Here is a 13,353-nt window from a genome sequence, read left to right as displayed (position 1 = left end):
ACACACACACATAAACATTATATACATATACATATATATACATATCTAGACATATACACATATCTACCTATACATACGTATATACACATATACACATCCACATAAACATATGTATACATATACAAATTTACATATATATATATATAAGATATATATATATATAGAGACATATATACATACATACATTCATATATATATAATATATATATAATATATATATATATGTATATATATATATATAATATATATATATACTATATATACATATGTACTTATTGGCTCCTGTATTTAGGATATGGCAGGTTTGATAATGGACGGATGGACATCTGTATGCATAGCCGTATTTGCCCGTTTTTGTTTTTTTTCTTTGTTCAGTAATATTTCAGTAAACCCGGAGCTTGTCAGTTCAAATCCTGGTACTGACACCACTGTGTGACCCTGAGGAAGTCACTTCACCTGCCTGTGCTGCAAAAAACAAAAGTAATGTAACAATTGTACCTCAGATGTTGTAAGTTGGTGGAATAAAGGCATAAGTAAAATAGATAAATATGTATATAAACACATAGGAACTATTCATTTATTTTCAGTTAAGTCATCTGCAGCAAACTTTTATAAATGAGGGTTTCTGATTTTTAGATAGTGCAAACTGTTTCTTCTTCATTGACGTTTTCTCTTGGAGAGCTTTTTTCATTTCATTGAAAATGAAGCAGCAGCTGCCAAAATATGTAGCTTTCTTATTAATTTTTCAACATTCTGTAAAATAAATGTATAAAGTACATAAAAGGTTTAAATACTGGTTATTCTTTTACACTAAAATATTTACTAAAGAGACACAAAAAAAGTAAAATGGATATGTTCTTTTTCCTTAAGGAGATTAAATATTACTGAAGAAAGAAAAAAAAAATTAAACAGCCAAATGGGGCTATGCATATGAACTTAAAAGGTTTAAATAAACAAATATATATTTTATTTTTACTTGCTTAACTTGTGGAGGGTGTATCCTGTAGCAAAGCCCTAACTTTTTTCGTGAAAGCCCGTTTCAGGTCAATAAGTCTTAAAAAAGGTGTAAAGATATTGACAATAAGCTAAGTCATCTGCAGCAAACTTTTATAAATGAGGGTTTTTCCTTTTTAGATAGTGCAAAACTGTTTCTTCTTCATTGACGTTTTGTCTTGGAGAGCTTTTTTCATTTTCATTGAAAATGAAAGCAGCAGCTGCCAAAATATGTAGCTTTCTTATTAATTTTTCAAACATTGTGTAAAATAAATGTATAAAGAAACATAAAAGGTTTAAATACTGGTTATCCTTTTACACTAAAATATTACTAAAGAGATACAAAAAAAGTAAAATGGATATATTCTTTTTCTTTAAGGAGATTAAATATCACTGAAAAAAGAAAAAAAAAAATTAAACAGCCAAATGGGGCTATGCATACGAACTTAAAAGGTTTAAATAAAACAGAAATATATATTTTATTTTTTACTTGCTTAACTTGTGGAGGGTGTATCCTGTAGCAAAGCCCTAACTTTTTTCTTGAAAGCCCGTTTCATTAAATAAGTGTTAAAAAACAGGTGTAAAGATATTGACAATAAGCTACGCAAACCCAGGAAGACATGGAATCGTTTAAATCAAGTATCATTACATCTTCCTTTCTTAAAGAGAAGTAAGGCAATACTTATAAGCTTACATATTTATATATAGACATACATACATATATATATATATATATATCTATATCCGAAGCCGTGCAAGCACAATCTTGAGAATGCTTTTCTTCTGTACAACTATACGTTGCAATCTTGCCTCAAATGAATGGCAACCTTTTGTAGGTCTATGAACTTAATTTAAACTTTAGGTTTACACGGTGCTTTCTTTCCGAAGTACCTGCACTCATGAATATGTCTGTATGTGTCAGTCGGTCAAATCCACGCGCTTCGCACCGGCGAAGTACCGCTTTTAAATTTTTATTAAGAAGAGAATAAAACGTTTTTAAATTGAGGGAAAATATACTAATAACAGTTTGTTAAGGATCTGTTTTTTTGTGAAGCTGCCTTTACTCGAGTGATCACTTCGACCTGACTTGGTGGCCAAGTATAAGCGTTACCTGGTAGGTAACCACCCATACAATCAGGTTGTGAATCAGACTACGAATGCCGTGAATGTAATTACACACTCACTGCACATGCTTACGGTAATCGAACCTGGGACGTCAGCGCTAGAGGGGCTTAGCAGCGGTGAAGTATTGCTTTTAAATTTTAATTAAGAACAAAAGAAAACCTCAGAGGTTCGATTCCTGAAAGGGAGTGAAGAGAGTGTCCGGTTACCTACCAGGTAACGCTTATGGCTGGACAGCAAGTGACGTAACATCAGCCACGGTGCCTTCAGTTGTGAGAAGCAGATCATAGAATGATTGAAAATAGTTTTGCATTTACCTTTTTTAGTAAAAGGCGAGCTTTTAAGCCCTGAGAAATCACCCCGTTAAATGCACACGTTTAATTGCACATGTGTTAATATGTATGGTTACACAGTATTAAAAGACAGTGAAGAACGTCAGTTACCTTTGTTCCCGCGTTTGATAAAAGGCGAGCTTTTTAAGCCTGAGAAATCACCCCGTAAATGCACACGTTTTAATTGCACTGTGTTAATATGTATGCTTACACAGTATTAAAAGACACTCAAAAATTAACGTCATTTACCATCAGCCACGGTGCCTTCAGTTGTGAGAAGCAGATCATAGAATGATTGAAAATAGTTTTTGCATTTACCTTTTTAGTAAAAGGCGAGGTTTTAAGCCTGAGAAATCACCCCGTAAATGCACACGTTTAATTGCACATGTGTTAATATGTATGGTTACACAGTATTAAAAGATAGTGAACAACGTCAGTTACCTTTGTTCCCGCGTTTGATAAAAGGCGAGCTATTAAGCCTGAGAAATCACCCCGTAAATGCACACGTTTAATTGCACGTGTTAATATGTATGCTTACACAGTATTAAAAGACAGTCAAAAATTACGTCATTTACCTTCGTTCCCGCGTTTGACTCGTGCTGTAAATCTCTTCCTTTTTTTTAGTTCTACGTGATTACGTAGGAGGCGTGATGACGCGATACGTGACTCCGGCCTCCTCCATTAGAGTATATGGACAAAAAAATATGTTCCAGTTATGACCATTACGCTAGGAATTTCGAAATGGAACCTGCCTAACTTTTGTAAGTAAGCTGTAAGGAATGAGGCCCTTCAAATTTCAGCCTTTCCACCTACACGGGGAAGTTCGAGGAATAGTGATGATGATGAGTCAAGTCAAGTCAGGTCGGTCAGTCAGTTGAGTCAGTGAGGGCTTTGCCCATTTATTAATATGTATATATATATATCTATATATATAAATTATATATTATATATATATATATATATATATAGGTTGAAATAGTTTACTGTCAAATAAATGCAAAGAGTACGCGGACACGTGTTTCGCCCTCATTATGGCTCATCAGGCGTACAAACTCCACTGCACTCCCTCTCGGGAATCGAACCTCGGACGTCAGCACCAGAGGCGATGCCCCTAACGTTGCGCCACGGCATGTGGTTCGTTTATTTGACAGCATGTAGATCGGGGTAATTACATTCATGGCATTCGAAGTCTGTGTCACAATCTGATTGTATGGGTGGTTACCTACCAGGTAACGCTTGTGGTTGGCCAGCAATCTGCTAACATCCGCCACGGTGCCCTCAGTTTGTGAGGAGCAGATCATAGAATGGTTGAAATAGTTTACTGTCAAATAAATGCAAAGAGTACACGACACGTGTTTCGCCCTCATTATGGGCGGGATGTTGGACAATTAGTGATGAGTGAGTGAGTCAGTCAGTCAGTCAGTGAGTTAGTCAGTGAGGGCTTTGCCTTTTATTAGTATAGATATATAATATATATATATATATATATTATATATATCTATACTAATAAAAGGCAAAGCCCTCACTCACTCACTGACTGAGTCACTCATCACTAATTCTCCAACTTCCCGTGTAAGTGGAAGGCTGAAATTTGGCAGGCTCATTCCTTTCAGCTTACTTACAAAAGTTAGGCAGGTTTCATTTAGAAATTCTACACGTAATGGTCATAACTGGAACCTCTTTTTTGTCCGTATACTGTAATAGAGTGCACCTCCATGGCCGTGGGAGGCGGAGTTGCGTATCGCGTCATCACGCCACCCACGTAATCGCGTGAACTGACTGTGAACGCAGTACGTACAAAACAAGGAAGAGCCCCAAAGAGCGCTGAAGAAAACATTCATTACACAATTGAGAAGGCAGCGAAACAATAAGAAGCGAGCAAGTGACGCATACAAGCATATTCATAAGTGCAGCTACTGCGGAAACAAAGCATGGTGTAAACCGTAAATTTAATTTAAGTTTATAGAAACGCTCCCGCTGCCGTTTGCAATACCATATTCGCGACATACAAGTTTAATGAGAAGACACGAGGTATAAACGAGACTTTGGATCACTTTGTAACGGAGTTAAAATTGCTGTAGCGAGAAACTTTTTAGTGCCGGGTCTTAGCTAACATTAAGTAAAGCCGTGGACATCGCAACATCAACAACAACAACATTTATTTATATAGCACATTTTCATACAAAAAGTAGCTCAAAGTGCTTTACATAATGAAGAAAAGAAGAATAAAAGACAAATAAGAAAATAAAATAAGACAACCTTAGTTAACATAAAAAGGAGTAAGGTCCGATGGCCAGGGTGGACAGAAAAAACAAAAAAAAAAACTCCAGAAGGCTGGAGAAAAAAATAAAATCTGTAGGGGTTCCAGGCCACGAGACCGCCCAGTCCCCTTTGGGCATTCTACCTAACATAAATGAAAGTAGTCCTCTTTGTAGTTAGGGTTCTCACGGAATCACTTGATGCTGATGGTTATACAGACTTCTGGCTTTTAATCCATCCATCATTGTTGGAACATCATGGTGCTTTGGGTAGATGGTGGTGGCACAAGCCACCACCAATAGGACACCGGAAAAGGAAACGGAAGAGAGAGTAGGGGTTAGTACAAATTTTGAATGAATAGTTATTATAATGAATTGGATATACAGAGTGTCAGGATTAAATTACAGTGAAGTTATGAGAAGGCCATGTTAAAGTAATGTGTTTTCAGTAGTTTTTTAAAGTGCTCCACTGTATTAGCCTGGCGAATTCCTACTGGCAGGCTATTCCAGATTTTAGGTGCATAACAGCAGAAGGCCGCCTCACCACTTCTTTTAAGTTTTGCTCTTGGAATTCTAAGGAGACACTCAGTTGAGGATCTGAGGTTGCGATTTGGAATATAAGGTGTCAGACATTCCGATATATAAGACGGGGCAAGATTATTTAAAGCTTTATAAACCATAAGCAGAATTTTAAAGTCAATTCTGAATGACACAGGTAACCAGTGTAGTGACATCAAAACTGGAGAAATGTGTTCGGATTTTCTTTTCCTGGTAAGGATTCTAGCAGCTGCATTCTGCACTAACTGCAAACGATTGATGTCCTTTTTTGGGTAGTCCTGAGAGGAGTGCATTACAGTAATCTAGCCGACTAAAGACAACGCATGAACTAATTTCTCTGCATCTTTCGATGATATAAGAGGTCTAACTTTTGCTATGTTCCTTAGGTGAAAAAATGCTGTCCTAGTGATTTTATTAATATGCGATTTAAAATTCAGATTACAATCAACGGTTACCCCTAAGCTTTTTACCTCCGATATGACTTTTAATCCTAATGCATCCAGTTTATTTCTAATAGCCTCATTGTATCCATTATTGCCAATCACTAAGATTTCGGTTTTTTCTTTATTTAATTTGAGAAAGTTACTATTCATCCATTCTGAGATACAGGTTAGACATTGTGTTAGCGAATCAAGAGATTTGGGGTCATCAGGTGCTATTGATAAATACACGCTGTGTGTCATCAGCATAGCTGTGGTAGCTCACGTTATGTCCCGAGATAATCTGACCTAATGGAAGCATGTAGATTGAGAAGAGCAGCGAACCCAGGATAGAGCCTTGTGGAACAACCATATAGAATATCATGTGTCTTTGAGTTATAATTACCACAACTAACAAAGAATTTTCTCCCTGCCAGGTAGGATTCAAACCAGTTTAAGACACTGCAGAGAGGCCCACCCATTGACTAAGGCGATTCTTAAGAATATTATGATCAATGGTGTCAATGCGGCACTCAAATCTAAGAGGATGAGAACAGATAAATGGCCTCTGTCTGCATTTACCCGCAAGTCATTTACTACTTTAACGAGTGCAGTTTCTGTGCTGTGATTTGTTCTAAAACCTGACTGAAATTTATCAAGAATAGCATGTTTATTGAGGTGCTCATTTAACTGCATAATGACTGCCTTCTCTAGAATTTTACTTAAGAAAGGCAGGTTAGAGATGGGTCTATAATTTTCAAGAGCAGAGGGATCGAGATTATTTTTCTTAAGTAGGGGTTTAACTACCGCAGTCTTAAGACAGTCGGGAAGACCCCCGTATCTAATGACGAATTTACTATGTCAAGAACATTATCAATAAGCACACCCGATACTTCTTTGAAAAAATTTGTTGGTATTGGGTCAAGGGCACAGGTGGATGGTTTCATTTGAGAAATTATTTTATGTAAATCAGGTAAATCTATCCTACTGAAAGACTCTAATTTATTTATTATGGAGTATTGGGGTTTCGGGGGATCCTTAGTGTTGGGGAGATATACTATGTTATTTCTAATATCATTAATTTTTTGATTGAAAAATACAGCGATAGCCTCACAGGTTTTACTGGAAGTACTTAGGAGGCATTCCTTTGAGTTACCTGGGTTTAACAGATGATCAATTGTCGAAAATAAGACTCTGGGATTACTAGCATTGTTATTTATAATCTTAGAGAAATAGCAGCGCCTCTCAAGACGGACTGTGTTATTGTATTCTGTTATTTTAACTTTTAATATCTCATAGTCAATAGTTAGTTTAGTCTTCCTCCATTTACGCTCAGCTCTACGGCATGTTCTCTTTAAATCAGACACTCTTTGGGTCTTCCAAGGTATAACAATGCTAGAAGATTTTTTAACTGTCTTTTCAGGTGCAACTAAGTCAACAGCAGCCCTCACTTTAGTATTAAATCTTTCCACCTTACTATTTACATTCTCCTCGCTGTTATAGTTGGCACTATAAACGGACTGATTGGTTAGAATGTTTGTAAGTTTTAAAGTTGCTGATGAGTCAAAGAAGCGTTTTTTAACAATATGCTTCTCATGAGTGTTTTCTATCATTATTTCTATATTAAAAAGTAGAAGAAAATGGTCTGAAAGACCCGTATCAATGACCTGCTTTATATCAACTTTTAGTCCTTTAGTAATTACTAAGTCTAACGTATGACCTGCTTTATGTGTAGGCTGATTAACGAGCTGTCTCAAATCAAAAGAGTCCAGGAGGTTCATAAATTCTTTTACTTTTTGGTCACATTGATTATCTACATGAAAATTAAAGTCGCCGACTATTAAGAGTGCGTCATAGTTCGTAATTAAGATTGACATCAAGTCAGAGAATTCCTCAAAGAAAGACGCGTTGAATTTAGGAGGTCTATACACGGATAATACTAGAACGTGAGAATCTCCCTGAATAATAATGGCGAGATACTCAAAAGACTTGAATTTACCAAAACTGACATCTTTACATTTTAACCTGCTAGAGTAAATGTTTGCTAATCCGCCACCTCTCTTTCCTTGGCGATCAGCACGAGTAAAACTGTAATCCGGAGGCGCAGATTCGATTAAAACAGCTGCGCCATCTGAGCTAAGCCACGTTTCACTTAGTGCAATAAAATCTATTTTTTTTTCACTAATAATGTCGTTGATAAAAAACGTCTTGTTAGTTAAAGCTCTAACATTTAATAGTGCCATATTCAATGTTTCGGAGGAGCAGAGATGAATACTATGTGCGTTATTGATATAGGGAACAGGAATTAAGTTATTTTTATTAGCGCCACTCTGTGTGTATTTTTTGTTTAATCTATGATCTGTTTTTTACAGTTTTAATACATTGTTCATCTAAAGTAGTAACTTTAATTAAATTATTGGCGTTTATGCCGTATTGCCTAGATTTTCTATGTGCATTAAGATTGGTTATTACAGTATTTATGTTGCGCACTTTTATGGAAGATTTTTTTAAACAATTATCATGACCAAACACAGGGGTGGCATTTCGGAAGGGGTTAAAAGCAGAGATAGATAGTCAAGATAAACAAATTACCTTCGATATGTTTTCGGAGAGGACCCGGGCGCCGAAGCTGTTCGGATGCAGGCCATCTCGCTTGAAGAAACGCGGTCTTTCCCAAAAAAGGTCCCACTTGTTAATGAACCCGATGTCTTGATTCTTGCAGAAGCCCTGCAGCCAGTTGTTTAAACCAAGCAGACGACTGTAATACTCGTTTGATCGTCTGACGAGAGGGAGTGGACCCGAGATGAATATTTTTGCCGATGGGGTCCTCTCCTTTGTGTCTTTAATTAATGCAGTGAAGTCTGCCTTGAGGATCTCCGACTGTCGGTGCCTTATGTCGTTTACGCCAGCATGTATAACAATGGCTCCAACTGCCCTGTTCTTGTAGATCGCCGGCGCACGTCTCGTCACATCTCGGACACGAGCACTGGGAAAACAAGAAACAAAAGATTTTCTATTAGGGCAAGTGATGTTGAGGTTCCTAACAATAGAATCACCTACCACAATTACATCACCAGGAGCTGAAGGCGAACTGGGGACGCTTAGAGGGTCAAACCGGTTCTGGGTTACGATGCTTGCCTGTGCCGATGGAGGTGTTCTGGCCTTGAACCCCCGCCTGCATAGCTGAAATACACCGAGGTCATCATCGGTGTCGCTCCTACGAGGCGCGGGGGTGAAGGTGACTTGCGCGGCACAACGCGGGGTTTGATGTTACGCCGATAACAGATAGCGAGGATGGTTTATCCAACAGCCGAGCCTTCAGATCTCTGAGGTATCTTCGTCTGGACAGAAGATTCTGAATCTGTTCATCGAGTGCCTGGAGTTCCTCGACTACAGTTGCAATGCGATTCACCTCACTGTCGGCCATTGTCCGCTTCTGCTTTTGCTTCCGCTTCCGCTTCGTGCCCTAGGAAAAATGAGAGAGAAGGTGAGAGACACATCACACAAGAGAGCGGCTCACGTGAACATATGAAGCGACTGACGCATACAGACATATTCATGAGTGCAGGTACTTCGGAAACAAAGCACCGTGTAAACCTAAAGTTTAAATTAAGTTCATAGACCTACAAAAGGTTGCCATTCATTTGAGGCAAGATTGCTTTTCTTCTGTACAACTATACGTTGCATTCTCAACAGTAAGCTTGCACAGCTTGGTCATATTACAACCGGAGCGCTGAACTGACAATGTGGTATACAAAGAGAACTATAACAATCGTAGTAAACGAACAAAAAAACAGAGGAGAACCCGTGGATTAAATAAAAAGGCTGCTTCCTTGGCGAAGCAAGGAAAAAGGAATACCTTAAATGGCATTCGTTTATAAAACAGCGGAAAAGCTGTGTAAAGGCTGCTTCACAAAAAAACAGCAGAGCGCCTTATATGAGCAGGCAGTCAGCTAAAGAAGGGAATCAATAAATAACTATAATCGTAATAAACGAACAAAAAATAGCAGATAATCCGCAAATGTTTTGATCCACGTATGTTGAAATAAAAGCAATGGAATGAAATAAGAACATTTTCTTCATTAGAATGTTATTAAGTCCACCCCCATCAATTTCTGTAGAAAGAGAATTTTGAAAATAACTCATGTGACAAGTGTGAAAGTTTTCTTTGGTAAGCCTGCATTGTAGGGCTTGGTTTGTTAGCATTCGCTGAGGAAATATTCAGTTGGTAATCTTTTTTGGGTGCTTTTTATATCTTTCTTTTTTTTTGAAAGGTGATATTAAAGTCCAGTTTTGTTTGTTAAAGCTGATTTAAGTCCCATGTATATTGATAGATTATACCTTTTACATACGTGCAGCTGATGCAAGGAGTTTGACATTTGATCGTTGGCTGTATGGTAGGAAATTGCTCTGTGGATATCACCAGCAAGATTTACTGTAAAAGTGTACTGTTTTATTAGCTTTTATTTTAAGTATAAAATAACTAATAACAAATCTTTACTAAAATTAATAAGTAAGACATTGTAATTTTGTACAGAACGTCATTTTTGTTTCTGTTTTGTAATTTTAGGAAGAAAGCAGTTTACCTTCAAACTCTAAGAATCAATTGGACTCTGTAAATATTAAAAAGCTGAGGGAACAAGTTGGGATTACAAAAGATGTGCAAGTTTGTCTGGCTCGAATCACAGAAGGTGTAAAGCACAAAGCTAGTAATTCTTTTCCAACTAGTTTACCAAGAGAAGAGGTGAGATCATCTTTGTTGAATTGCTTTTACATTTGTCTCTTTATAGCTACTTGTTAGAACCAGTTAAGACTACGGGGTATGTGGAATACTAACATCACAGTTTTCCTTTTCCAGCAAATCCATCCAGTAGTTGCATTAAAAAGAGAACAAGATACTTTGTGTATATCTGTGTATGTATGTGTATGTATCCTCTTCTTCTTTCAGCTGCTCCCGTTAGGGGTTGCCACAGCGGATCATCTTCTTCCATATCTTTCTGTCCGCTGCATCTTGTTCTGTTACACCCATCACCTGCATGTTCTCTCTCACCACATCCATAAACCTTCTCTTAGGCCTTCCTCTTTTTCTCTTGTCTGGCAGCTCTATCCTTAGCATCCTTCTCCCAATATACTCAGCATCTCTCCTCTGCACATGTCCAAACCAATGCAATCTCGCCTCTCTGACTTTGTCTCCCAACCATCCAACCTGAGCTGACCCTCTAATGTACTCATTTCTAATCCTGTCCATCCTCGTCACACCCAAAGCAAATCTTAGCATCTTTAACTCTATCTCCTGCTTTCTGGTCATTTGCCAATGTCTCCAACCCATATAACATAGCTGGTCTCACTATCGTCCTGTAGACCAGTGGTCCCCAACCTTTTTGACACCAAGGACCGCTTTTATAAAAGCAAATTTTTCCAGGGACCATTGGGGGGATCAAGGAGATTCGTGGTGGGTTCGTAGAGCAGTTTTATATACACTATACATTCCATTTCTATTATTATTAAGTTATAATATCGGAATAGAAATTATACAACTTATTGTAATGTAGAATCAGTGGGATCCCTGAGCTTGTTTTCCTGCATCCAGACGATCCCATCTTGGGACGATGGAAGACAGTGACAAGCGAAGTGTGTTGCTTATGTTCAGTCTACTCCATAATCTCATTTTGGTTGCTGTCACTGCAGAAAATGCTGCCTCACAAAGAAAAGATGTTGGAAATGGAAACAGACTTTTCTGTCTTTTGTGGCAACCTCAGGATATTCCACCTTGACTTTAATCCAAAACGTATGGAGATTTGAAGTTGTTTCAAGCATACTTTTAAGGCCATCATCATTTGCAACCTCAAGCAGCTGATCCTCTTCAAGCACAGACAAAGTTGATTCTCCTGGCTTATTCACAAATGGGTCACGGATCCATTCCTTCCCATTTCGGGGATATTTTGTGGTTGGGAAATAATGCTCAAACTCTATTGAAACTGAGATAGGTGATCATACACCAGCTGGGAGAAAGTAGGCCCTGGCTTGGTATCTTTAACAACCTCTGCTAACATTTGAAACATATAAAAAATCCTAATGTTGTTTCCTTAAGAGGCATTAGCTCTCTGGAAATGTGTTCTTTTCAGTTGTGGAGTTTTAATTAACCTGAATTTAAATAATTATAAATTAAAAAGGTATTACCCCCCCCCCCCCAGCATGCAATATGACGGTTACAAGATTACACGAGAAGTATAGAGGATAATTTAGCTCTTTACTGACGGTTTCACGCGGATATCACAAACGGGAAGCTTATGACAGACTATCAAGCATGTGGGTGTCTTGATCAACGCAGTCTGCCATCTTTCGTTCGCCACGCTGAAAGGATTTTCACCGGACGGAAGACAATCTTCTGCCCGGCAGCTTCAAAGTGTTGGCCGTAGGTCCATCCTTATATTCTGGTTGCTCCATGTGCAGGTTCTTCTTTGGATCCAAACAAGGACAGGAAAGGACTCAAACCCCACCTTCGAAAATACAGGAATAGCACAATGCCTACATACAGTTCTCATTCTTCCAACAAGGATAGTGTGTTGACAGAAGACAGAAATATACTAGTCTGTCTAAAGGCTGACTATTCAATTCTCCAGTTGTCTTTGGCTGTCTAGTCCTGTGCTTGGCTCGGCAATTCTAAGTGAAAATGCTGCGCCCCTGTGTACCATACTTGGTCTGCCTGTATAAATGAGTCCATAACAATGGGCACAGAGAACAGTGACATTAAAGTTAATAACAAAACCTACTATAACAAGCCACCGTTTGTCACTGGATCTGTGACAAAAAAAAAACAGTACTTGAAAGTCATATCCACAAATAAAAAGGTACTAGATCCCTCTTTACATTGTAGACATTTCAAAATCATTTGTGGAAATGTGAGGTGTAATACCACTATAGCTTCTGTACCATTCATCTAGTACCAGCGTAAATATTAACAATGACAAGTTACAGTACATTTAGACAAACAGTTACATTTAACATGGTGTTACTACATAGTGATCATTATATCTCATCAGTTGTATCATAGCATCAGATATTATAATTCTATATAGCATTTTTATGGATTTCACTATTCTTTGGTACTCATTTCTAAATTTAGTATGTTGCTATATGTACCCCACCCTTTGGTGTCTGATCCCTTGTTATAAGTTATAATAGTTGTAACATAACTCAGATGCTATTCTAGATCTATTGCTATGATTATTACTTGTTCTTAAACTAGTATTATTGCATAATTGTACATTATTTATATCCTTCCCCAACTTCACTATTGGATGTTATATTCCCATTCAGTTTACAATTTAAACATTATTGGTGGTTAATTATGCATATCCTCATACCTTTGAGCCCCTCTTATAACATTTTCAAGTCTATTCCTAAGCTTCCTATATTCATGCCTTGTCCAACCCAGTGGTTTGTAGATAAAGTCTTTTGCTTGGTGGCTTTGCAGGTTCTTCAGTACAAAGTATGACTGCTTCAGGAAACTAAAGTCTTTTACTATTGCTGGAAATAAAAAATTTACACAGTCCTGTTGCCATTAGAGCTCATGAGATGCACACATGGTGACTGTCCATTTTTAGCAGAGGAACACTTCCCCCTTGGCTTGTCCTGCATTCAGTAGTCATTCATGGGAGCCTTCAACAG

At 37.8% G+C, this 13,353-nt stretch overlaps 1 protein-coding gene across 1 annotated transcript in view; it reads left to right on the top strand.

The window, feature by feature from the left end:
* Positions 1-13,353, top strand: part of LOC114648174 (uncharacterized) — a 59,017-nt gene that overhangs the window by 39,089 nt on the left and 6,575 nt on the right. Inside the window, exon 3 of the mRNA XM_028797059.2 lies at positions 10,253-10,426. Coding sequence (XP_028652892.1) covers positions 10,253-10,426 — 174 coding nt within the window. The remainder of the gene's footprint in view (positions 1-10,252; positions 10,427-13,353) is intronic.

This window comes from Erpetoichthys calabaricus, chromosome 3, assembly GCF_900747795.2.
Source record: "Erpetoichthys calabaricus chromosome 3, fErpCal1.3, whole genome shotgun sequence".
Lineage (NCBI taxonomy): Eukaryota > Metazoa > Chordata > Cladistia > Polypteriformes > Polypteridae > Erpetoichthys > Erpetoichthys calabaricus.
This window is presented reverse-complemented; position numbering and strand designations above follow the sequence as displayed.